The sequence below is a fragment of the Mesoplodon bidens genome (assembly GCF_964165515.1).
Source record: "Mesoplodon bidens genome assembly, chromosome: 19".
Taxonomy (NCBI): domain Eukaryota; kingdom Metazoa; phylum Chordata; class Mammalia; order Artiodactyla; family Ziphiidae; genus Mesoplodon; species Mesoplodon bidens.
Genome location: NC_138179.1, coordinates 46,962,401 through 46,989,680, shown reverse-complemented (window position 1 = coordinate 46,989,680; position 27,280 = coordinate 46,962,401). Strand labels below are relative to the sequence as shown.

The 27,280-nt window shown below is 39.4% G+C and overlaps 1 protein-coding gene across 4 annotated transcripts in view; it reads left to right on the top strand.

Moving 5' to 3' along the window:
- The window catches only part of TANC2 (tetratricopeptide repeat, ankyrin repeat and coiled-coil containing 2), a 356,371-nt gene that overhangs the window by 269,204 nt on the left and 59,887 nt on the right, over positions 1 to 27,280 (top strand). For all 4 annotated transcript variants that reach the window (XM_081218265.1, XM_081218264.1, XM_081218263.1 and 1 more), the window contains 4 exons: positions 1,929 to 2,062; positions 14,454 to 14,685; positions 21,622 to 21,788; positions 25,258 to 25,865. In XM_081218265.1, the coding sequence (XP_081074391.1) occupies positions 1,929 to 2,062; positions 14,454 to 14,685; positions 21,622 to 21,788; positions 25,258 to 25,865 (1,141 nt within the window). The remainder of the gene's footprint in view (positions 1 to 1,928; positions 2,063 to 14,453; positions 14,686 to 21,621; positions 21,789 to 25,257; positions 25,866 to 27,280) is intronic.

Sequence of the window (27,280 nt, the reverse complement as noted above, 5' to 3'; positions counted from 1 at the left end):
TTTCATTAGTGAATAAGAATGATGTCTTATCGAGAGAGAGTTGGCTTAATTTTTTACAGTTTAATTTACATTCAGCTTTGATAGGTATTTGGGATCCCACTGGCCTTCCCAACCCTAAGTCAGTGATGCAGTTGTAGTAGTAATGAAAATAGGTGAGGATTATTGGAGCTCCCCACTTCCGTTTCTGCATCCTGTGTCATTCTTTCTTCTGTCCCTCACTCCTCCACGCTGAGCAGCGCTGCTCTGGAAGACGTGAGCAGTCTAGTCTGCAGCACTGCATTGCCCGGCTCTGTCCTTCCCCCACAGACACCCAGCCCCCAGCCGCCCCCTCCTTGTCATTTCCCTGGGAAGGCACAGAGAAGCTGTCAAGGCAGGCACTGGCCTGTCATCCTGCTGTCCACCTACACCCCATCCCAAACCTGACACCCCCATCAATCTCTACCACCACCGTCACCACCCGCCCCCCAACACATACGTACAGAGAACAGAAACATTTTGTGAAAATGGACCTGTTGTGTAATCCAGGCATTATTACATTAACTACAAGTGTACTCAGTACAGTAGTTAGGGAAGTTCGGTCTAATTATAAGACTGTATTTTCCTATCACTGAAAGTCTCAGTGTAGTTACCGTTTGGATTTGACATTTGCCAACAGCTGCCATGCCCCCAAATAGCTGTTTAGTGAGTAACCCCTACCCTCCCCACTCTGCTCATTCCAGAAGTCTGTGTTGCCAGTTTGCTGTGCACACTGACTTCTCCTCCCTATTAACTTTTATTTCTACTGTCCTCTGAGTACCAAGCAGAAAGTAAAGACACCCAGACAAAAAGGAGGGCCTCTCCAAAAGGGAACAGCTAGAAGACAGAAGGTACTCAGACACTGATTACCCACAAAACCAGATAAGGGGGAATGGGGTGGACAGAGGGAGTGAACAACAGGCATGATACAGTGACAGTCACTGAACTTTACTGTGCACATTTCTTCAGTCTTTTTCACAGCCGTCTCCCACACCTACCCTCCTACAGTTTATTCAGAACTCTATGCACTGGCCAGGGAGTTTACTTTGCCAGTTGGATGGAAGAAGTCTCAATTAAGTCCTACTGGTAGGGAGTTAAATGAGAACTATTTTCCCCCATTTCTTCTCCTTTTCAGTAGCTATTGACCATCAAATAACAGTCTACTAATTTTGTACCCATTTTTAAAATATGGTCTGTATTTATAAATAGAGTCTATAATTTCTAGTAGTAGTTAAGATGTTACCTAAATAACATGAACGAATGGAATTTTTTAAAAAACAGCTTTATTAAGCTACAATTCATGTACCGTATAATTCACCCATTTAAATGGTTCAATTCACTGCTTTTTACTGTAGTCACTGAGTTGTGCAGCAATCACCATAATCTTAGAACTTTTTCATTCCCCCCTAAAAGAAATCCCATGCCCATTAGCAGTCAGTCTTCATTTCCCCCCTAAATCCCTATCTTTACCCCTAGGTAACCACTAATCTGCTTTTTGTCCCTATGGATTTCCATATTCTGGGCATTTCAAATAAATAGAATCGTATACTGTATGGTCTTTTGTAACTGGCTCCTTTGAGTGAGTGTAACATTTCAAGGGTTATCCATGTTGTAACATATATTGGTATTTCATTTCTTTTTATTGTTGAGTAATGTTCCGTTGTGAGGCTGTACCACCTTTTATCCATTCATCAGTTGATGGACATTTGGGTCCTTTCCAGTTTGGGGCTATTATGAATCTTGCTTCTTTGAACATTTATGTACAGGTTTTTGCGTGGACATATGTTTTTAATTCTCTTGGGTACATACCCCTAGGAGTAGAATTGCTGGATCAAAGAACAAATGGGATTTAACCAGTCTTTCTTTAGAGTTTTATGATTATCTGATGCAAACATCTCATCTTTTTAATACAGATGTGGATGCCAACAGAGAGCTGCCACTCACACAGCCACCTTCAGCCCACTCATCCATCACCAGTGGAAGCTGCCCAGGAACTCCAGAAATGCGGAGGCGGCAGGAGGAGGCCATGCGAAGACTAGCCTCGCAGGTACAATAGGATTCTCAGGTTGCAGGCATGCTAGTTCCATTTTAACATCAAGGGGGCAATGATAGGGAGACCCCTGGCAAAGTGAACAAAAGTATGTACAGGTGGACCATGAGAACATGGAGAAAAGTTTCTCTCTCTTTGCTGTTCCTAGAAAAATACTTCATTATTATGGAATCAGAACCTTATTGTTGGAAAGGCCCTTAGAAATAACCAAAGTCCCACAATGAATAGATAAAGAAATTGAGACTCAAAGAAGTTGTATGATTTACCCAAGATCACAGTATAAGTAATCAATAGCTTTGTATTTTCATTCCTAGCTCAAAACTCTTCCTGCTATACCACACTATCCATAACTTCTTTATATGTTTGCATTTTAATTTTCTATTTTTATCAAAGTAACATATATACATAGTTTAGGAAATCAAATAATGTTCAAAGACTTATAATAAAAACCAGAAATTCTTTTCCTCTCCTGAGCCCACCCTCTCCCCAAAGGCAGCTACTTTCAACATTTGGAGATGCTTCTCTGATCTTTACCTCCATGTTTCTAAATAACATTCATATACTGCTATAACTTTTTTGATCAGTTTTGTACATTATCTATTGCTTCTTATTATGGATGTTGAGAATGTTAGCTCTTTCACCTTCCTTCCTCCCTCTACCATCTCAGTACAGTTATATCATGATTTTAGTCTGAATCCATGTTACAGTATTTTCAGTATTAATACTACACAAATATGGTTCACTGTGGAACCAAGGATAACATTTTCTTCTTGAGCAGCTTTGTTTTTCCTGGGTTATGAAATGCCTCATTGTAAAATTTGCTTATTTTTCTTCAAAACTATGGCTGTCATTCCATAAGCCTTAATGCTTTGTAAAATGCCTCTCAATACAGTTTTCCACATCAGTTCCATTTTTCCCCCCCTGGAAATCCTAGAGCTCTCCATCGAGCTAATCTGGACCTAGGATGCTCTCAAGTCTTACCACCTACTTGTTATCCTGGAAATTCCTGTTAACTTCCCTTTTGTGTTTGATCCCATGTCATCGTCTTTCTTGATTGTATTCCTTATTTTGACGGAGCACGTCCTCTGGTAGCTTCCTAAGAAAGAATGCATAGGAGGTAAGTTTTTTGAGACGTAATGTTCCTAAAAGCATCTTTATTCCATTCTCATACATTACTCTTTGTTTGACATAATTCTAGGTTAAAAATTATTTTCCCTCAGAATTTTGAAGGCATCCATCTTGAACTTCCAGTATTGCTATTAAATAATATGGTGCTATTCTTATTCTTAATTCTTTATATATACCTTTTTTCTCTCCAGAAGCTTTTAGAATCGTCTTTTTATCACCACTGTTCTTGGGTCTTTTTTTCATATTCTGTTGGTATCTAGTGAGCCCTGGAGATATTTTTTGATTCAGGGAAGTGCTTTTGTAGTATTTATTGAAATTTTTCTCACCACCACTTCCTCTGTTCTCTCCTTCTACAACTCCTTTTAGTCAAAAATTAGATTTCCTATATTGTTACTCTTCTTAACTTTTCTGTTTCCTATATTTCTGTTTTCCTATTTGTTTTATCCACTTTTAGGAGATTTCCTCAACATTACCTTTCAATCCTTTCACAAAAAATTTTTTGGCTATCATAGTTTTAATTTCCAATAGGTCTTTTTTTCCCCCAGTTGTTCCCTTTTTTTTTTTTAATTGAGATTTTTTTTTTTTTTTTTTTTTTTTTTTGCCTGCATTGGGTCTTCATTGCGGCACGCAGGCTTTCTCTAGTTGCAGCAAGCAGGGGCTACTCTTCATTGCGGTGCATGGGCTCCTCACTGTGGTGGCTTCTCTTGTTGTGGAACATGGGCTGTAGGCGCACGGGTTTCAGTAGTTGTGGCGTGCAGACTCAGTAGTTGTGGTTCACGGGCTCTGGAGCACAAGCTCAGTAGTTGTGGCACACGGGCTTAGTTGCTCCTCGGCATGTGGGATCTTCCCAGACCAGGGATTGAACCCATGTCCCCTGCATTGGCAGGTGGATTCTTAACCACTGTGCCACCAGGGAAGCTGAGATTTTTTTTTTTTTAATTTTAGTTTTTGGCAGCACTGCATGGCATGTGGGATCTTAGTTCCCTGACCAGGGATTGAACCCAAGCCCCCTGCATTGGAAGCACAGAGTCTTAACCACTGGACCACCAGGGAAGTCCCTGTTCCCCTCTTTTTTATAGCATACTGTTTTTGTTTTATAGATGCAGCATGTTCTCTTATCTCTTCCTTAATAGTTAGGCACCGAAAAACTGATGGAAGCTTGTATATATGGAGAGCTTAACTATAGAGCATTAAGATGACCCACCAGCCTTTATGGGAAAACCCAAAAGTCAGTGTCCATACGTTTTTTCCTTGCACTGTTCATCTTTTCTTGCAAAGAATCTGCCAATTTCCTGGAGGGTGTATAACCTGGTCGCCAATGTTCTGGAGCTAGTAGGAGAAGGTGGCGGAATTTCATCATTTAGGTTGCAGCCTTTTACCTAAGCCCCTTGTTTTCAGTCCTGCACCTGATCCTCACCTACTCTGTGTCTGGTGTTCCTAAGCCTAGATTCTCTGGTTTAGTTTCTCTAGTGATTTTAATTTCTCTTTCCTGTGGGTTTTGGGGAAGGTTGTCACCTGGCTGGGCAGGATAGGGATGGATATCTGGGAATCTAACTGCTCTTTATATAAACTTCAAATAATTTCCGTGTTTGCAACTTCCTTCCTCACCCCCATCTTCCATAGTACCTGGTGCTTCTAACTCCTGTGCTTTTCTGAGGTTTGACAGATGATTTGGCTCATTCTTGTTGTTAACCCCAGCAGGCATTTGTTTCACATTCTTCTGTCTCTTAGGTTATTTAATCCTACATCCACTTTCCATCTTTATATATTATAATCTAAGATTAGAGATAGATATTCCTAATCAATGGGGTTTGCATTTCTGTTTCTTATTCTCCTTATTTTTGAGGATTTTAAGGAGAAGTATAGAGTGCAGAATGCCTGTCTCCAGTATTTAAAGAAATCTCTTGGCATGGTTAATTAGTAATGAGGAACAGGGAGCTATCTTCAATGTCATAAGGTTCTAATTTCCTCATAGAAATCCTGTCCAGCTTACAGCCAGAAACAGCATGTTTCCCCCAAATACATTTTCAATTGTCCCCACTTATTGGTACACATCCATTTATAAATGGGCTTCTGAAAACAGTCTGAGATTTCCCTTATATTCATTGCTAACTCAGTGCAACTTTAAAAGACATCTCTGGGGGACTTCCCTGGTGGCGCAGTGGTTAAGAATCCGCCTGCCAGTGCAGGGGACACGGATTCGATCCCTGGTCCAGGAAGATCCCACACGCCGCAGAGCAACTAAGCCCGTGTGCCACAACTACTGAGCCTCTGCTCTAGAGCCTGCGAGCCACAACTACTGAGCCTGCGCACCACAACTACTGAGCCTGCGCACCACAACTACTGAAGCCCACATGCCTTAGAGCCAGCACACCACAACTACTGAGCCCACACACCGCAACTACTGAAACCTGCACACTCTAGGGCCCGCGTGCCGCAACTGCTGAAGCCCACACACCTAGAGCCCATGCTCTGCAACAAGAGAAGCCACCGCAATGAGAAGCCCGTGCACCACAATGAAGAGTAGCCCCCACTCGCTGCAGCTAAAGAAAGCCCGTGCACAGCAACAAAGACCCAGTGGAGCCAAAAAAAAAGAAAAAAAGACATCTTTGTTTTACTTTTCCAAATATTCCATGTAAGCTGACTCCTGCCTCTTCTTTAGAACAATCAGAATAACTGTCATCTTAGAAATATACAAATGCTAAAAAAAAAAAAGAAAAATACACAAATGCTGAAGAGCTTTCATCATCACAGTCATTTATTTATTCATTTAGAATATATGCTTGGAATGCCTATAACACAAGACTGAAGTTAAAGCAGTGAACAAGACAGGCACAATCCCTGCTGTTATGTAGCCCACATTTTTGTGGTGGGAAAAGGCCAATTAACAAATATGTAATATGTCAGATGGTGATGAGTGCTAAAAAGGAAGTCTCCCCATGTTGTCACTTCTTAGCCTCTCTCTCATCAAGAGAAAAAGTCCCAAGATGTTTATGTTCAATATTTGGAAAATGTTATTTATTTTTAGTAGGTAATTAGTGACTATACTTACTTGAAAAGTGATCACATTTTAAATTCCATGGTTATACCTTCCTTAAGCAAAATATAAATAAATGTCTTTTGTACCTAGAAATGGGATATTTTTTAATTTATATTAAACATTATATAAGAAATGGCCCCTTAGATTAAAATTGATATTTAGTTCAATATTTGGAAAATGTTAAATATTATAAGTGAGAAGTTAGTGATTATTTACACTTACTCAAGGAACATATTTAAAATTTCACCCTTATTTCTTCCTTAAGCAAAATATAAATACATCTGTTCACACCTAGAGATGGGATATTGTGAAGTTTACACTAAACAAAACAAATCTAAAACAAATGGCCCCTTAGATTAAAATTGAATATTATCCCAGTAATTGTGCCACAGGTCGCAGTTCAGGTGTAAGTTTGTGCTGTAGAAGCGTAGAGCAGAACCCAACAATCTTGCTTCTCATCTGTAACAAACTGGTAAGCAGAAATTATTTTTTCAAACCAGTTAGTATTTTGATAAAGTAAGCTAATATATGAGAATTAAAAGTATCCTTGAAAAACTTCTTGATTTGCTAGCCAGAGTTCTTAGTGTTGGTGCTTGTATATCATTAATTATCATTGGTATTTCGTAGTATGCCTGCTGCTTCTTATGCTTCTTCATAATTGAGAACATTGAAGAGTTCTTGTCACAACTTTAGAGCAATTTTATTTATTGAAGAAACACTTCCCACTTGAAGTAACAGGTTTTGCTAGGTGTACATCTCCTAAATGTATTCCCAGTTAATCTTACATGTTCTGAAGTATAATCACAGTAGAGCGGTGCAAAGATCTCATGCAGGGCCTTTCCTGGGTGTGTGACTTTATAACAACCATAGATTTTCCAGGCTTTTGGTCTGTTGCCACCAAGTGATCATACATGCAGAATTCTCCAGACAAGGAGAGGCTGACTTCCATTTACTGAGGGCTTAATGTGTGTTGAGCTTAGTACTTTTTACATTATATTTGTTATTTCACTTCTTCATTTTTAAGCCTGTGAGGTGGTCATTATCATCCCCATTTTACAGATGAGGAAACTGTGCTTCAGTGATAGTTAATTTTCCCAAGGTCTTACTGTTAATAAATGGCAGAGCTAGGATACAGAGCCAGTATTCACCCCAATGCAGTGAGTCTTCTTCTTCTCCCCATTTTACAGATAAACAGAGACTCTGAGGTTACACAACTTGCTGAGATAACTAGTACGTGACTTGAAACCAGATTTAAACTGAGGCAGGCAGGCTCCAGAGTCCATGCTTTTAACCACTGTGCTGCCTCCGTAGTGTGACAGGAAGGATTTTGTTTAGTGTTCTTTTGGAAAATCTATCGATAATTGAATGTGGCTTTAAAGTAAGGAAGTCATAATGAAGGGACACCTTTCAGAAATTTTGCTGACCTAAAATTCTTCTTCAAGAAGTTTTTATGCAGGACTTCCCTGGTGGTCCAGTGGTCAAGACTTCACCTTCCAATGCAGGGGGTGCGGGTTCGCTTAGCTTAGCTTCCCTGGTTGAGGAGCTAAGATCCCACACACCTTGAGGCCAAAAAACCAAAATATGAAACAGAAGCAATATTGTAGCAAATTCAATAAAGACTTTAAAAACAGTCCACATCCAAAAAAAAGTCTTTAAAAAAAGTTTTTATGCAACTAGAAGCTCTTGTCACATTAGGTAAATTGTCACTAGGTTAGTCCTTAGATTAAGAAGCTAATACATCTGAAATAAGCTAATTAGAGAAGCCAGCTAATTTTAAGAAGTGTCACAGTGACACAAAAAGCAAAGGTTTTTTTCACCGAAGGAAATCTATGAAAGAAGGAAAACTGAAATGTCATCCTTGCCAAGAGACTAGTTCTGTACTAAATCAGGAGGATGTCAAGTGATATGGTTCCTGAGATTGTTGCTGCTACTGTTAAAGCTATCAGCCAAAGAAGTGATCATTTCAGCAGTTCACACGTGTGTGTTGAGCATAATACAAAGCCATACATACACACATGGAGAGAGAAAAACAAAAAATGACAACAGTGAAGTATAAGATTTGGTTTGTGTTCCAGTTGGGTATTTTTTAAAAGATTTACATTTTAGGAGAAATGTGATCAGAACTAAACAAGTAACCTATAGATGATGCTTTATAAAATGTGTCTAGGGCGTTTTTCCTCTAAAAATTAACACTGAAATTTTATAGTGAGACCCAGATTGCATCTACATTCAGGATACTAAATATGGGAAACAACCTTATTTATTCCTTTGTCAATCTTGTATTTTTTATCTGTCTCCTCCACCAGAATGGTCAGTATTTAAATTATTGTTCACCACTCTAACCCCAGCTCCTAGCACAATGCCTTGCACAGAAATATGTGTTAAATGAGTGACTAAATTGTAGTCTGTTCTCTATACTGAAGCCTGAGTAATCTTTCTAAAACATATTTTTGTTCTTGCTACATAAAACCTGTCAATGGCGCTCCTCCTTGCCCTTAAATGGAATCCACACTCCCTTCTTGAAACATCACATGTATTAGCATAAAGGGCTTTTACCTTTTATATCTAGCTCAGGTTTTCTCAGCCTCAGCACCATTGACATTTTGGGCCAGATGATTCTTTGTTTGGGGCCGTCCTGTTTATTGTAGTATGTGTAGGAGTGTCCTTGGCCTCTACCCACTATCCAGTAGCATCCTCCCACCCCCGGTTGTGATAACCAAAGCTGTCTCCAGACGTTGCCAAGTGTCCCGTGGGGATCAGAGCCACCCCAGATGAAAACCTCTGCTCTGTCTTATCTCCTACTACTCCCAGCTCACTTCCACTGTAGCCACACTAAAACTGATTTCCTGAAAGTGTAAAGCTGTGTCTTGCCTGAGGGCCTTTGCATGTATTGCTTTCCTCTGCCTGGGGCACTCCTGTGCGTTCACTCCACCTCATCCTTTAGATCTCAGCTTAAGTTTTACCTTCAAGAAGACTTCTCTGGCTCTCCTAAGTTACTTAGATACGTTGTACCAACATCTTATATTTTATCTCTCATAGTGCTTTTCCCCCAGTTTTATTGAGATAGAATTGACATAGCATTGTATTAGTTAAAGATGTACAGCATAATGATTTGATATGTGTGTATATTGTGAAACAATTACCACACTAAGTTTAGTTAATACCCATCAGCTCCCGTAGTTACAGAATTTTTTCTTGTGATGAGAACTTTTAAGATCTACTCTCTTAGCCACTTTCAACTATACAACATAGTATTGTTAACTATAGTCACCGTGTTGTACAACGTCACAATAATAATAACGTTGCAGACAACATCCACTGATGGATACTAAAAGTAGTGGGCAAAAATTTGTGGAGAGACAGGATTTGCATTCTCTCAGAGTATCTCCCCCAAGATATTTATTAACTACAAAGGGTAAGACAGTAACTTTACAGTAGAGAAACGTAGAAGAAACCTTTATCTTAGCCAGGTGATCAAGGTCAGCATCACCAGTAACAAGACATGTCAACATCATGAACCCCATTACATGATCCACTGAGAGTGACACAACATTGTTTTTGTGGTATTCTTTTTTTTTTTTTTTTTGCGGTACGCGGGCCTCTCACTGCTGTGGCCTCTCCCGTTGTGGAGCACAGGCTCAGCAGCCATGGCTCACGGGCCCAGCCGCTCCGCGGCATGTGGGATCTTCCCGGACCAGGGCACAAACCCGTGTCCCCTGCATTGGCAGGCAGACTCTCAACCACTGCGCCACCAGGGAAGCCCTTTTATTGATCCGCTTTTTTGTTTTGTTTTGTTTTTGTGGTATTCTTGCGAAAAGGTCTCAGTTGGAATGTGAGGAAAACGTTAGACAAACCCACGTTGACTGATATTCAACAAAATAACAGATAAGGACTCTTCAAAAGTGTCAAGGTCATGAAAGACAAAGACTGAGGAGTTCTTACAGGCTACGGGAGTCTAAGGAGAAATGACAGCTAAATGCAACACGGGGTCCTGGATAGAATGCTGGAACAGAAAAAGGTCATTTGTGGAAAACTGACAAAATTCGAATACTGCCTTTAGTTAATAGTGTTGTGCCAGTGTTATTTCCTGGTTTTGATAATTATGCTATGGTTATATAAAATGTTAAGGGAAGCTGGGTAAGGGATATATGGAAACTCACATCTTTTTGCAACATTTAAGTCTAAAATTAGCTCAAAATAAAAAGGTTTAAAAAATAAATAGAAGTCCTACTGAAAAAAAAAGTTAGAGCTCCAAGCTGGAAAATTACTGAGGCCGAACCCAAGTCTGGAGCTATTCTTAGCTTCCAGTCCCAGGATGGGGATTAGAGTCAGGTTGAGGGACAGGAGAAAAGGCAGAGAAAGTAGTTTTTGACACTGAGCCTTCAGGTCCCTAGAAACACGAAAAGCCAAAGTAACCTGAAGTGTTGGAAGGGATGCGCTGAGTCAGAAATCAATCAGGAGGGCTTCCCTGGTGGCGCAGTGGTTGAGAGTCCGCCTGCCGATGCAGGGGACACGGGTTCGTGCCCCCGTCCAGGAAGATACCACATGCCGCGGAGCGGCTGGGCCCGTGAGCCATGGCCACTGAGCCTGCGTGTCCAGAGCCTGTGCTCCTCAACGGGAGAGGCCACAACAGTGAGAGGCCCGCATACAGCAGAAAAAAAAAAAAGAAATCAATCAGGTGGTGGTGAGGGCAGGGCATTCAAGAAGTGATGAGAAGGAGACAGGGAATAAGAATATGAGAGCAGACCTGAAGGAAGGTCAATGACAACATTAGAATTTAAGTAATGCAAATGCCAGTCATGATGTAAATTAAATTTTTATGTCCAAATGAGTTCCAGATATTCAAAGCTGCCTTTTCTTTATGTGAGATTAGCTTAATCCTGTCACAGATTATTCATTTGAAGTAGAAAAGAATCTTTAAAGAGTGAAGGCCTGGGACTTTTAACACAAGCCTGACAGGTTTGCTGCCATTCAATCATTTGATTAAGGCCTTTGATGAGGATTTTGCTTAGTTGTATCATTTCTTGTGTATAGCTTTAAATCAAAACATTTTTATACCCAAGGCGATACTGACCTCCAGTTTTGTTTTTTTTTTTTTTTTTTTTTGGTCTGTATAGTCTACAAACCTGGCCTTTTTTTCTTCCCTCACAGCAGTAATCTAAAAGTTACTCACTGTCCTCTTCAAAGAATTACTACAGTTTTGGTCATATTAGATATATTTTGGATAGAATTGTTTTAATAAAAAATATAGAGATTTAACATAAGGAAAATGTGAGATGGAAAAAAATTAATAACATAAGAAAAACATAGCTGAAAATGAAATTTCAACAAGTCACTGTGAGAGACAAGAGTTCACCAAGCAGAAAGGTTTTACCTGCTGATTTATTGAGGGTGGACTAATTCTGAACCATTTCCAAGAAGTTGTAATAATAGTGACTGAGTATGGGTGGCTGTGATGACTTCCTCAGAGCTGAAGGGAGTGATCTATTATCCATCCCTGAACACTAGTACAATGAGAGAATGCAGGAAAAAACTGCATTCCCAGACTTGTTTCCTATTTGTATATGTAGGAAAAGTTGTAAATAATGTCAATAGACAATTTAAGGGGAAGTACCAAGTGTTTTTGACAGATTGTGTGTACATTTACATACTATGTAGCTGCTTTGAAATGTCTAGTAGATGATCAGTTCTGAGTCGAACTACAAATTTCATGAAGATGTTGAATGGTCTTTCTGCCTGAATTCTTCAGAGGAATCGAGATTTTATATTTAGAATGCCTAAAAATTTTTTTAATTAAAAGAAAGAAAGGCAGCCACAGAAGGGGCAACTTTAGCAATGATCTTTGTTAGATAAAACCTCATACAGCCAAGAGTGCAGATGGTTTTTAATGAAATCAAAAAAAGAACCGTCTTCCTAAATTTCAGAAATTTTACCTTCAAACTTCTATCCCGTTACTTTAGGTAAAGGGTAAGTTACAGCTGATTTGCTCAGCTGTGGTTTGCCTGGACATATGAAATCAATTGAGGTAAAATACGATGGAAGTTCATATTGATTCAGAGGTTTGCTGTTTGCTTTTTATGAAGTGGAGATTTGTGTCCTTGTGGGCATAACCATTGACATTCACCGTTCATTGAGAGCACAGATGGATTGCTGCCAAGTTTTCTCTTTGGGTTCCTTATGTTGTGCTTAAGGTCGGTAATAAAGCTGTAATCAATCTGTCTACAGAAAGGAGTGGAGATTTCTAAGTACACCTCCTCATTGCCAGTTGCACACTGTGCTCAGACATCATTGCTTCACTCACAAGCAATTCCTATCCTCAGCTTTACATGTGTCATAACATTTCCTGTATCGTTCAGTTTTCTTAATGCTTAATGAGAACAATTTCAGGTGTTTTTTAAAAAGTGACATTTCCAGCATTGGGGTTTTTGTTTTGTTTTAATTTACGTATTTACTTATTTATTTATTTTTGGCTGCGTTGGGTCTTTGTTGCCGCACGTGGGCTTTCTCTAGTTGTGGTGAGCTGGGGCTACTCTTTGGTGTGGTGCACGGGCTTCTCCCTGTGGTGGCTTCGCTTGTTATGGAGAACAGGCTCTAGGCACATGGGCTTCAGTAATTGTAGCACACGGGCTCAGTAGTTGCGGTTCGTGGGCTCCAGAGCACAGGTTCAGTAGTTGTGGTGCACGAGCTTAGCTGCTCCCCAGCATGTGGGATCTTCTCAGACCAGGGCTTGAACCAGTGTCCCCTGCATTGGCAGGCGGACTCCTAACCACTGCGCCACCAGGGAAACCCCAGCATTTGTTAAAGAGCTAGATTAAGAGTCATTTCAAAACAGAACACTTTCGTGAATGACTCTGTTCTCTGAGAGATGATTGAGGAGCTGGGGTCCCAGTGGTATATCTATGCATGCTCCTAGGGCAAATTTCAAATGCCTGTAGGTACAAAGCCAGTAGCTGAAAAGGAGAGGGTATACAGAACCTTGATGATGACCGTGATGTTGATGGAGATGATGTGATGGAAGAGGAGAAGAAGTAAGGCAATGATGATGGTGGTAGCGGCATCGGCTAACATTACTGTGCGCTTGTATGTTCTGAGCACCATGTCAATGCTTTCCATACATTCAGGCTGAATCTCCCCTGCAGTTTCTTGTTATCTACACAATCCCATCACTTTTGTAGGTAGTACTTGAGCCAACAGAGTGGTCTAGATTAAAATCACCCTCTGCACTTGCCCTTGAGGCAGAGGGAACAACCAGAAGGTATAGAGTGAACCCTGTGCAAATTCAAACAAACAAAAGAAAAAAACCAGGGCTTCCCTGGTGGCGCAGTGGTTGAGAGTCCGCCTGCCGATGCAGGGGACACGGGTTCGTGCCCCGGTCCAGGAGGATCCCACATGCCGCGGAGCAGCTGGGCCCGTGAGCCATGGCCACTGAGCCTGCACGTCTGGAGCCTGTGCTCTGCAACGGGAGAGGCCGCAACAGTGAGAGGCCCACGTACAGCAAAAAAACAAAAAAACAAACAAACAAAAAAAAACAGAGCTTAAAATTGCAGGTTCCAGCCTGACAGGCCAGACCGTGAATGGTATTAAGATGCATACATTTTCTAAGTTCTTTGAATTTAACACCTGCATCTGACAAAAATCTCACTCCTTTTCTGCTTCCTGTTATTTAATTCTGATTCTCTCTATCTCTGGGTGCTCAGGAAATACTTGGTGATAATTCTTAAGTCTGAGTCATTTTATTTTTTATAAGACTGTTTATAATGAAATTATAATTTTTTAATAATTTTTAAAATATGCCTTAGGAGCATATGTTTGTTGAGTCTAACATATGGTATTTCTCTGGTTATTTTATCCCTAATGCTTTGTTACAGTATCAGACTCTTTCCTCTACTACTCTATGCTGAATAAATATTAGAGCGATTAATATAAATCTTTATTCTCCGGCCTGCTTCCTATTTCTTATAATCCAGAGGGAGAACTCAATTTGTATTTATAAATTTTAATTACGAATTATGATACCATACATATACAAGAGAAATATTGGGTCAAGTTTCTGATCTTAGATAAATCAGGCAGTTTCGAAGTTTAGCAGTTTTTATTTTTACTTGAAGAAGTTGAGGAGTGGGGAGACAGAAGACAGTGTTAGAGAATGATTGTACAGTAGCCATGACCGTTGCTCTTGCTACTGATAAACCTGTCTGTGTTCTCATCTTTCTTTTTTAGGTGGTTGCCTATCACTATTGCCAAGCAGATAATGCCTACACCTGCCTGGTGCCGGAATTCGTCCACAATGTTGCTGCCTTGCTCTGCCGCTCACCGCAGCTGGCGGCCTATCGGGAGCAGCTTCTCCGGGAGCCTCACCTACAGAGCATGCTGAGCCTTCGGTCCTGTGTTCAAGATCCCATGGCCTCCTTCCGGAGGGGAGTGCTGGAGCCCCTGGAGAATCTCCACAAAGGTACAGATGAGGTGCAAAGCAGGTGGAAGGTGGAGCCTCTGGAGCCCAAGTTCACCTGGGGTCATGCTATAGAAATGATTATTTTTAATATATATATATATATATATATATATATATTTTTTTTTTTTTTTTTTTTTTTTTTTTTTTTTGCGGTACGCGGGCCTCTCACTGTTGCAGCCTCTCCCGTTGTGGAGCACAGACTCCGGACGCGCAGGCTCAGCGGCCATGGCTCACGGGCCCAGCCGCTCCGCGGCATGTGGGATCTTCCCGGACCAGGGCACGAACCCGTGTCCCCTGCATCGGCAGGCGGACTCTCCACCACTGCGCCACCTGGGAAGCCCGATTATTTTTATCACACTGTGAAAACTAAATGTTCCTACAGGATACAGTTAACAAATAAAAGGTTTTACCTGAAAAAATAAAAATGTCTCCAGGAATTGCTACTTCCTCCTTTCTTTGTAAAAATTCTCATTCTTATTTCCAAATATAATGCATTTCTCTTGAACTAAAGGTAGTAGAGCTACCAGTCCTTCCGTGGAGTTCAAATAAATCGGTAAAGCCATGACTCCAACCCAGTGCTGTGGAGTTTCTATGGTTAGAAACATCCTCAGTTTTTATATTTGCTATTTTTTTTTTACCACAGTCAGGTAAAATGAAATGGCAAGTAGAGTTGCATAACTGTGTATATGCTAAAAATTACTTAATTGTCCACTAAAAGGTATTAAGATATTTTTAAGAAGTGGGGGAAAATGAAATGGGATCCATCTCCCTCTCATGCCTCATGCCTTTCCTCCGTTTTAACTCTGCAGCTCAAGTGTTGGCTGTGACCTAAATGTAACCATCTCCTCCTTCACCCGTCTCTCTGCCTTACCCCCTTCCTAATGTTCTGTCAGTGCTGGAAACTGAAGAAAAGGACCTGAGTAAGCATGAGATTGCTGAGCAATCCTGTTTATTCCTGAGAGATTTATATACTTTTCTCGAGCATTTCAGAGATACTTATAAGAATTTACATTCTTCCGGCCTCTATCTTCAGTTATGTGAACTTCCATGCCAATTACTTGGATATCAGAGTTTCTCTTCTCAATGCTGATGACCTCTATCTATACTTCTACTACCTACTATTAGCTTTACCATACCCTAGACTTTTTTAAACATTGGAATTTCTCTGCAAGTATTTTGAGCAAAATTAAAGAGAAATTTCTGTACATTCAGTCAATCTTTAAATCCTGTTAATTCTGCCCTCCTGATGTTTCTCACATCCGTTAATCTCAAAGTCATTCCTACCACTGTTACCCTGAAGGCTGTTCAGCTGCCCATGATATCACATCTGTGTTGCTGCCCTTCCTGGTCTTCTCTGGTTTTCTGGTCTAGTGCTTCTTTCACATCATAACACACTTGGAAAATTATTAAAATTTGTATAGCTCATTGGGATAAAAAATCATGCCTCCTCATGGCTGGCCATGGCTGGCCATGGCTGGCCCTGAGGCTACAGCTGCACAAATCCCCTAAAGCCCTGAGGGCTGAAGGGATTCATTTTTAGGCACACCTCTAACCCATTAGTGGCATACCTGGTGGGTAGTCTCTGCCCAGTCTCTCCAGTCTTCTAGACTTTATGTACTGCTTCCAGATAAAGCTTCATAAAGCATTGCTCTGATCACTAAATTTCCCTGTTCGGAAACCTCCAGTGCTTCCCTATTACCTCACTGAATTAACTTCCAGCTCCTTGACCTATCATTTAAGGTACTTAATGGCCTGGATCCAACCTACTTTCCAGCCTCATTATCTACTTTTACCCTTATGAACCCTGTGTTTACATGTAAACCAAAGTATCCACTAATCCTTAAACACTCCCCTCCATTTTCCTGCCTCCATACATTTGTTCATTGTCGCCTTTTCTTGATATACCTTCTCCTCACATCTCTGCCTGTCAGAATCCTGCCCATCTTTCAAGGACCACCTTAAATGCCACCTCATTCATGAAATACCTGCTGATCCACCTGCCCCCTCCAGTAAGTTACAATATCCTTCCAAATTGACAATAGGTTTTTCTTTTTTATATCTCACGGTACTTCATACATTACTGTATGTATAATAAGAACTTAAATTTTTATTACTAACATTTATTGAACATTTATTATATGTCAGATATTATACTTTGTGCTTTATAAGAATTAGTTATTTCTGTACTTATTCCTTTGACTAAATTGCATGCTTTTGAAGTTAGGAACCTTTTCTTATTCAACTTTTATCCTTCATAGTGATTACCTCACCTTGGACATAGTAGGCATTTCAGAAAATAAATTTTGAACAAATAAGTGAACATAGAAATTGCTCACATGTAGGGGTACCTTGAAAGAAAGTCAGTGATACAAGGATCTACATCTTAAGGCTAATTCAAGGAGAATATCCAAATGCATGCAGACTCAGCTCTGGATTCTCAACCATAATTCATGTGTTTTTTAATTTTGCTACTAGATATATTTGCTTCTCATTTAGGTCTGCATAACCAGCTTTAGATATCCCCACTGGTAAATGTTGTTCTGAGTGAATTTAATTATTCTATCAAATTCCCATGTTCTTACCCTTAAAACAAAATCACCATCATGAGCAATAACTGGAAACACAATTTATAAAATTAATGAAATACTAAAAATTGTTTGATTAATCCAAAAGAAGCCTGGAAAGAAAGAACAGAATAATTTTTTTTAGTATGGAACAACAAGATGAGAGATTAAAATCAACCATATCAATAATTACATTAAATTTAAATTGACCAAATACTTCTATCAAAAGGCAGAAACTGTCAGACCGGATAAAAAACAAGACCCAACCATATGCTGTCTGCAGGAGAGGTTATTTAAAGATACAGATTGAAAGTGAAAGGGTAGAAAAATAATATACTCTATAAACATGGAGCATAAGAAGGCTGGAGTGGGTCTATTAATGTGAGGCAGAGTGGACTTCAAGACGAGGAGTATTATCAGAGGGACATTTGATAAACATAAAAGGACCAATTTATCAGAAGATAAAGTAATCCTAAATATGTATGAACCTAATAATGGAGGTTCAAAATACATGAATCAAAAACTAATAGAACCAAAGAGCTAAATAGACAAGTACTCAATCATAGTTGGAAATTTTAACACCTCTCTCTCAGTAACTGTTAGAACAAGTAGACAAAAATTAGTAAATATATAGAAGATTTTAACAACACTGTCAACCAATTTGATCCAACTGACATTTATAGAACACTACCCAATAACTGCACAATATACATTCTTTTCAAGTGCATATGGACCTTATTCTGGGCCATAAAATAAGTCTGAAATGTTTAAAAAATTAAAATCTTACAGAAAATATTCTCTGAGATAATGGAATTAAATTAGAAATCAATACACACAAAATCCCCAAATATTTAGGAATTTAGCAGTGCACTTCTAAACAACCCATAAGAGAAAGAAGAAATCACAAAGCGAATTATAGAATATTTCAAACTGAGTAATACATAAAATCAGTGGTTAAGTTTATGACTTAATAAACTAGAAAAAAATGAGGAAAATAAAACCAGAGTAAGCAGAAAGAAGGAAATAATAAAAAGCAAGAGGGCTTCCCTGGTGGCGCAGTGGTTGAGAGTCCGCCTGCCGATGCAGGGGACATGGGTTCGTGCCCCGGTCTGGGAGGATCCCACGTGCCGCGGAGCGGCTGGGCCCGTGAGCCATGGCTGTTGAGCCTGTGCGTCCGGAGCCTGTGCTCCGCAATGGGAGAGGCCACAACAGTGAGAGGCCCATGTAACGCAAAAAAAAAAAAAAAAAAAAAAAAAAAAAGCAAGAGCAGCAGTCAGTGAAAGAGAAAAAAATTAATAGTTAAAATGAATGAACCCCTAGGAAGATTGATCAAGAAAATGAGAGGAAAACACATCAGGCATGAAAGAGAAGCTAGCATTACAGCTCCTACAGACATAAAAAGAAAAATAAGGGATTATTATGAACAACTATATAACAATAAATTCAACAACTTAAATTGGGCAGATTCTGTAAAAAACACAACTTACCAAAAGTGACTCAAGAGGAAAGAGAAAATCTGACTAGCTCTTATCTATTTAATTTGTAAGTTAAAAGAAAACTCCAGGCTCAGATGGTTTTACTAATGAATTGTATCCAACACTTAAAGAAGAAATAATACGAATCTTACACAAACGTTTTCAGAAAATAAAGGAAAAGAGAACATTTCTCCGTTGGTTTTATTAGACAAGCATTAATGCTGAAACCAAAATATCATAAGGACTTTATAAGAAAAGAAAATTACAGACATGTATTCCTCATAACCATAATAGCAAAATCCTGAAACACACTAATAGCAAAATGATTAGTTTTACTTGACCAGGAATGCAATGTTAGTTTAACATTTGAAAGTTAATCACTGTAATTCATAATATTAACAGAATAAATGAGAAAATCTATATGTCTTTATATAAATATATATCTATAATCTCAACAAATGCAGAAAAACATTTAACAAAATATTACAATTAACAATAAAAACTTTCTGCAAACTAAGAATAGAAGAAAACTTAGTCTCATAAAGGACAGTTCCAAAACACATGCAAGTAACAATGAAATATTAAATACATTTCCCCCACTCTCAGGAGCAAGGCGACTTAACATTCGACATTCCATGTGTGGTCCAAGCTAGCACAATAAGAAAACAAACAAGCAAATAGTATAAAGATTGGAAAGGAAGAAGTAAAACTGTCTTTATTTGCAGATGTGATTATTTACCTAGAACAGTCTAAGGAATCTACAAAAGAAAAAAAAAAGCCTACGAGAATTAACATAGGTGGAGCTACAGTCTATATGGTTAATATGCAGTATCTGTTGTATTTATATACTAGCAGCAAACAACTGAAAACTGAAATTTTAAAAGTAGTGTCGCAGTTTTAAAACGTGGCTGCAAAATCTTTGACATTCCTCCCATCCAGATTTAGGGTCTGTGTCTCCTTCCCTTGCATCTTAGCAGACTTGTGGCTGCTTCAACCAATAAAATACTACAAAATGATGCTATGTGTTATCTGAGGCTAGGTCATAAATGGTCATGCTGCTTCCATCTTGTTCACTGAAACACTTGCTTTTGGGGGTATTCATTGCCACGTCAAAAGACTGACTACTTGGGCTTCCCTGGTGACGCAGTGGTTGAGGGTCTGCCTGCCGATGCAGGGGACACGGGTTCGTGCCCCGGTCCCGGGGGATCCCACATGCCACGGAGAGGCTGGGCCCGTGAGCCATGGCCGCTGAGCCTGCGCGTCCGGAGCCTATGCTCCGCAGTGGGAGAGGCCACGGCAGTGAGAGGCCCGCGTACCGCAAAAAAAAAGAAAAAAAAAAAAGACTGACTACTTTGAGTTTACCCTGCTGTGAGAAAGTACAAACCACATGGAGCAGCCGTATATTAGTGTTCCAGTTGACTGTTCTGTGCCCCCATTTGTGTGGGTAAATCCCAGTTAGTTCCAAGCAACTCCTCTCTCTTCCGGAATTAGTTGGACTCCCTAAAGGAGTAATGTGTTTTCTTAGCCCTACATCATCTAGAATGCCATTTCATTAATACTCATTGTTAACAGTTAGAGAGCTGAAATCCATAGTTCATTTCTCTTCCTAAAGTCACCAGATGAAAGTAATAGTTGAAACTCTTTATAATTTGAGAACTAATTTATAGTACTTAGGCTATTGAAATTAAACTCCTTTATGTAAAGCTTGTACTTTAGAGGGGAAATATAAAGTTTTATTAATCATGCAAAAAATCTGCATATTTTCAAATGTGAAACAAAAATATGTAGAGTTTCGATTAGTCTCGACTCTTTCAAAAGCTAAAAGAGCCAACGTGGTACAGAGTTGCTCAGAGTTTTCCTTCTGTCCCCAGCTTCACTTCCTTTTTCCTCCTCAGATATAACCTGTTTCCTGTTTCAGGCATCCAGTGACTTCTTTCTCTCTTCCCCTGCTTTCCTCTGTTCAGAACCTGTAAGGTCCTACCAACTAGGAACTTTTACTTGTTATTTGCAATTCATTTATACTGAAATGTTCATTCAGCCAGGGGATTTTTTTAATCTCTAATTGTTCAATATTGTTTAAGAATCAATAAGCATTTAATGGGAGTGGAAACCTGAAATCTTACCAAGTCTTCTGCAGCCTAGCCCTAACGATAAACTGATCTTGTCAATTTAGGATAGTATAGACTCCAGGCAGGAAAGGGAAACAAAAGATATTTGTCTTTCCTACATGGCTCCTGCTCCCCTGGAAAGATCACGTAAGGGTCTGGTCTCCTTGAAGCTGCTTTAGGTATAGTCTAGGAAGCTGCTGGTTCTGTAAGATCTTGGAATCTAGCCTGCCTAGTGTAGATCTGTCTGTTGGTTGGGATTCCTTTTCTCTCTTCCTCCATCCCTTCCTTCCTACTACGTATTCACATATAGTCTTATATACTGCTGTGGACTCCAAATTAAACCTTTTTTTTTTTTTTGGAAATTCCCCAAAGAACATGTGATACTGTTCTCTTTAATGCTGTCAGATTCGGGGGGGCTGAGGGGAAGAAAAACATTCTTTCCAGCTTTTTCAGGTATGAGAGAAAAATTAATTTACATGTGCAAATTCTCATAAATGCAATGCTCAGGCTGTCTCACAACTGATAACATGGGGGAAATGATGATGATGATACATATGCTTTATATATTATTTATGTGACAAACACATTCATACCTGGTGAAAAGCAAAATGAACTCACTAAATGAATTATTCCACATCTTTATAATAAATTATGTACCCTGAGCATTCACTAAACACACAACAGACCTTTTCTAATTTTTTCTTCCAAGGAGATACATGATCAAAGACCCAGAAAGAACTCACTTTTCCATTTGGTAATTATTAAGTAATTTGTTTCTTTCTATCTCAGAGAGAAAAATCCCAGATGAAGATTTCATCATCTTAATTGATGGATTAAATGAAGCAGAATTTCACAAACCGGATTATGGGGATACAATTGTATCATTTCTGAGTAAAATGATTGGAAAATTTCCTTCCTGGCTCAAACTAATTGTAACAGTTAGGACCAGTTTACAGGTATGTGTTTGTTTGCTTTTGGACCATAAATTATTTCCCTTGGAGAGTGCTTAAACTGAAAAAGTTCTAGGTCCTTGTACCTTTAGTGATGAGCTTTTCTAAATCTCTACCATGTCCTAGAGCACTAGCAAGAGTAATTCCCAATGAGCATATTTTGAGAGTAAGAGATACAATCTAGAGAGAGCATTCTCTGTATACTACTCTCTTAGCTCAAATTCCCATTTCCATTGCTCTGGGTAAGTTTTGATAAAGTGTCCCTCAAAAAAGCATGAAAAGAAAGTCCACTTTTCTAGACTTTGTCATGAGTATAGCAAAGCAAATAGATGCTGTAACACTCTAATTCACTGTTTGACTTTTGTTTTATGTTTTTTTTATCATTTAATGCCAGGCAAAATCCAGTTCAATGTACAGTGTAGAGTCAGATTTTCTAGTTCTTCCCTCTGTTTCTCAACTTTCTATAGCATGAAGATGGACTTTCTTCTATATATTTCTTTTTCTAAGAAATATTGGCAATATTAAGGCTTTATATTAAATTTACTGCAACTGGGAGATAAGAGTTTTTTTTAATTACCTTCCCTGCTCACTCACTGATCACTCAGTTTATGGCCTGGAAGAATGACTAGGAATGTTGGAACTGCGCCTGTAAAGACATATGGGCTAAGGATAAATGACTCCACCTTCTCTACCATTCACAGTATAGCTGAGTTGGTATTTTCCATTCTTTACATATTCACACTTGGTTTGAAACAGGGTTTCTCAACCTTTTTTCCCCTAACCATCGCCTCTTTTAAAGAACATTAAAATTTTGCATAGTATATACCCATCCCACTATTTTGATGCAGCTCCCTTAAAACAGTTGTTAATATACAGAAACTAATCTCGGGGCCCTCCTTTTCCCCTCTCCCAGGCATTTAGTGTTTTTCCTATAGATTGACCAATTTAGGTCAATCTGCCTTCTTTGATCAGAGACTGTACTTCTGATCCTGACCACCAACTTACAGATGTTTGTTATTAAAATCTCAAAGTAATTTGAAGAATGTGAGTGAATCAACGTAAATGCATCTTTACAACTAAAAATTATGTAATCTGCCATTATTGGTCAGTGGCTTGTTAAAGCTGAAAGATGAATAAAAGAAACTTCCAGGAACACAATCTCTGACTAGTTTTACTAAGTACGTACTTAGGAGATATCTTCGTTTATAAAATTTTTGTTTGTTTGTTTTGGGTTTTTTTCTTCGTTTATATTTTTATATAATGCCATGTGCAATCTCAAAAGACGTTTTAAGTATGACTTGGTAGACCACGTGACTTTAATTTTTCAGCTGTGCCAAAGAACAGGAAAAGTACTATACACTCAAAGTCCAAATGTCAGCGTCTTCATAGATCAAGACCTGCAATGACTTCCCAGATACTTCATTCACTTCAACCAATAACTTTTTAGAATTATTTAGCTGACAATGAAACAATTCCTAGGTCTTTAAAAATGAACCCTCATAATTGATCATTCATTATTTCCACAAACATTTTTTACGTACTTCAAGTATAAAGGCTCTTTCTAAGAGCTGAGGATACAATGGTGAACAAGACAGACAGAAAGCTTGTATTCTAGTGAGGAACACAAATAATAAAGTAAAACATGAACATATATTAAAAATTTAGGTAGTGTTAGTGCTATGAAGACAAATATAACAGAGTAAAGGGATAAATGAGGATGACAGATATTTTAGATAGGGCAGATAGGAAAGGCCTCTCCAAGGAGCCTTGTAAAGTGATAACATCTGATTTACTTTCTTTGGCTGCTGGCTGTGTAGATGATAATATGTAGGGGATCAAGAATGGAAGCAGAAGTACAGGTGAAAGGTGATGGTGGCTTAGACTAGAGTGGGAACAGTGGAGACCCTCTGAAGTGGTCATATTTGGAGTATATTTTGAAGAAGAATCAAAAGGACTTGATGATGGGCTGGATGTGGGAATGAGCAAGAGAGAAGATTCAAGGATGAATTGTGGGGTTTTGGTGAGCAACTGGGTAGATTCTGGTTTGAGGAAAAGAGAGGGATCATAGATAGTTCCAACGATTTGGTGGTAGGGTCAGTGGTAATACCATTTATTGACATGCGGATGTTTTGTGGTGGGGGGAAATTTCAGTAGTTCTGATTTGATCACATTAAGTTTGTCTATGAAACATCCAAGTGTCATTGTTGAGTAGACAGAGATATAAGATGAGAGCTCAGAAGAAATGACTAAGCTGGAAATATGAAATTAGACATCATCCATGTATAGACGATATTTAGAACCATGGGACCCAACTATTCTAGGGAGTGAGGGTGGCCAGCTAAGAGGAAAGAATGGAGACGTGAGCCCTGGGTGGACTGAGAAATGAGAGAGGAGCCAGCCAGAAAGGCTGGGTAGGAGTAGCCAGTGTGCTAAGAGGAAGATGAGGGGCACATGCTGTGGAAGCAAAAGCTGCAGGAGGGCACTCGAGAAGAAAGATGTGTTCACCTGTGTCAGATACTGCTGAGAGGTTGAGGAGGATGAGAAATGAAACTTGGTTATTGGATTTGGCAAGATGAAGATTGCTGATCATCTTGACAAGGACCATTTCAGTGAAGTGATGGGATTGAAGCCTGATTGCAACAAATGGAGGAGAGAATGGGAAGGGAGGAATGAAATACAGTAAGTGGAGAAAACTTTTCTGTTAGGTTTTGCTAAACATGGGCACAGAGATATAGTAGTTGGAGGGAGGAATATGGAGTCACATGTCTGTGTGAAGACAAGACAGAAAGAGGAGAGAAGAGGAAATTAATGCAGGAGAGGGAATAGATACATACAGGAGCAAAGTCTATAAGCAGATAAGAAAAGATGGATTCCAGAGCATGAGAGTCACCACAAAGCCCTGTCACCTTCCCCCAATGTAATTTCCAAGCAGATCACCAAGGTACCAAGCTTCTCACTATTAGAAGTGTTCCTTTGAGCTAAGGCATCTCCAAAAAACCTACATTAAAATAAAGTCATTTTAAAATAATAATAATAATAAAGTCATTTTATCAGGCGGGATAGAAGGTTACATTTTTATATGATATTCTTTAAGTCCTTTTACATTTAGTGAGTTGTACTTTGACATTATGCTATGGTTTACACTGAGAAAAATTACAACAAAAGTTATATGGCATTCTCCTTTCTATTTTAGGAGTGAGTGTTATTTAGGATATTGACCATTAAATCACTCCTAAAGTGCCCTTTGTGAAGACCCATAAAAGTTATTTTAAGTCTCAATATTAGGAAAAGTGTCCCTCCTGTGCAACTAATATGTCTTAATCTATGGACACTAATACTCGATCGTATTTCCCTCTTTTCTTTGACCACTCAGAAGTTCAGAATAAATTTGTGGACCTCGTAGTTTATCACAAGAGTTAGGGGAAACTGAAGGTCTTTCTCTCTCTCTCTTTCTCTCTCTCTCCATCTGTTTTAGGAAATTACCAAGCTGCTGCCTTTCCATAGGATTTTTTTGGATCGACTAGAAGAGAATGAAGCCATAGACCAGGACCTGCAGGCTTACATCCTGCACCGGATACACAGCAGCTCAGAGATCCAGAATAACATTTCACTTAATGGCAAAATGGACAATACTACATTTGGCAAACTCAGTTCTCATCTCAAGACACTCAGTCAAGGGTCCTATCTATACCTGAAACTCACATTTGACCTCATAGAGAAAGGCTATCTAGTGTTAAAGAGCTCTAGCTACAAAGTAGTTCCTGTTTCGCTCTCTGAGGTTTACTTACTCCAGTGCAATATGAAGTTCCCAACCCAGTCTTCCTTTGACCGGGTGATGCCTCTCCTGAATGTGGCAGTGGCCTCTCTCCACCCACTGACTGATGAACATATCTTCCAAGCCATCAATGCTGGCAGCATTGAAGGCACGCTAGAATGGGAGGATTTTCAGCAGAGAATGGAGAACCTCTCCATGTTCCTAATCAAGCGCAGAGACATGACTCGTATGTTTGTACATCCTTCTTTTCGAGAATGGCTTATCTGGAGAGAAGAAGGAGAGAAAACCAAATTTCTCTGTGATCCCAGGTAAGCCATAGATCTGTAATAAGCAATTTGTGAGCCTATTTTGTATTTATTGCATGGAGCATGGGTATTGAAAACAGTGAGAAGTGTTCTTCATTGAACATTTCACATAAAGGAAACATCATCTCTGTTTCTTCTTAAGACAAGGCTATAATGAAGTTTGTTTTCTCACATTATTATTTCCTTAAGACTCAAAATCTGCATAGATGTTTAGAATGCTCCTTACATTCCTGTATTTTTCTAAACAACTTTCTCTGATTCCACTAGCGTTCACAGGCTATAATTAATTTTTTTAACTAATTAATTTATTTATTTTTGGCTGCGTTGGGTCTTCGTTGCTGCATGCAGGCTTTCTCTAGTTGCGGCGAGTAGGGGCTACTCTTCGTTGCGGTGCGCGGGCTTCTCATTGCGGTGGCTTCTCTTGTTGCGGAGCACGGGCTCAGTAGTTGTGACTTGCAGGCTCTAGAGTACAGGCTCAGTAATTGTGGCACACGGGCTTAGTTGGTCTGCAGCATGTGGGATCTTCCCAGACCAGGGCTTGAACCCGTGTCCCCTGCTTTGACAGGCTAATTCTTAACCACTGTGCCACCAGGGCAGTCCCCAGGCGGTAATTAATTTAACCATTTAACAGACTTCCTCAGTATTCTTCAGAAAGAATTGATACATTGTTCATCTCTGTGACTTAGAGCAGAATTGTTTTAAGATTGTGAGTGCCCTTTTAAAAGCCATACCATTGTTAAAGTCACCAATGACTGACCCCATTAGAGCCCAGCTGATGCTAAGATTTATAGTGGAAAATGGAATCTTACACCTTATAGCTGAAAAAGACTTGAGGAGATCAGCTGATTTAGCCACTCTTACCTTTAGATAAATGAAGTGTCATTATCCCTATTTTACTATAAAGGCCTTAAAATGCTGAATCACTTGTGAAAAGCCATAAGGTTAACAGGTGGGAGAAAGGAAGAGGAGTTCAAAGAGGAATGGCAAATGTGCTGTGTGTACCACCGCTCCCCTATCCTGCACCCATGGCAGACGTCACTGATTTACCCCAGCACTCTTTCCTGATGAGCTTGACCCTGACATAATCTTTCTCAGCTCAACAAACCAGACTCGATATGAAACTGTTTCCCATTCTCTTGGGTAGAACCTAGATCTCTAGCATCCTAGTGAGGTGTGCTTTCTACTCCTTCACGCTCCTTTTTGAAAGAACTATTCCTTTAATAAAGTTGATGTTTTCAAAAGAAGGTATAGTCCCGATTTCCTGGAAACAAAGAAGATACCAACAACATAGCTGACAAACGCAGAGCTTATTCTGGCTCAAAAAGAAGATAGGCCAGGTTTGCCTGTGCCTTCCGCTGTGAGCCATCAGAGAGGCTGACCGTCTCTGACCGTGCTGGGATTTTATTATTACTCGCGAG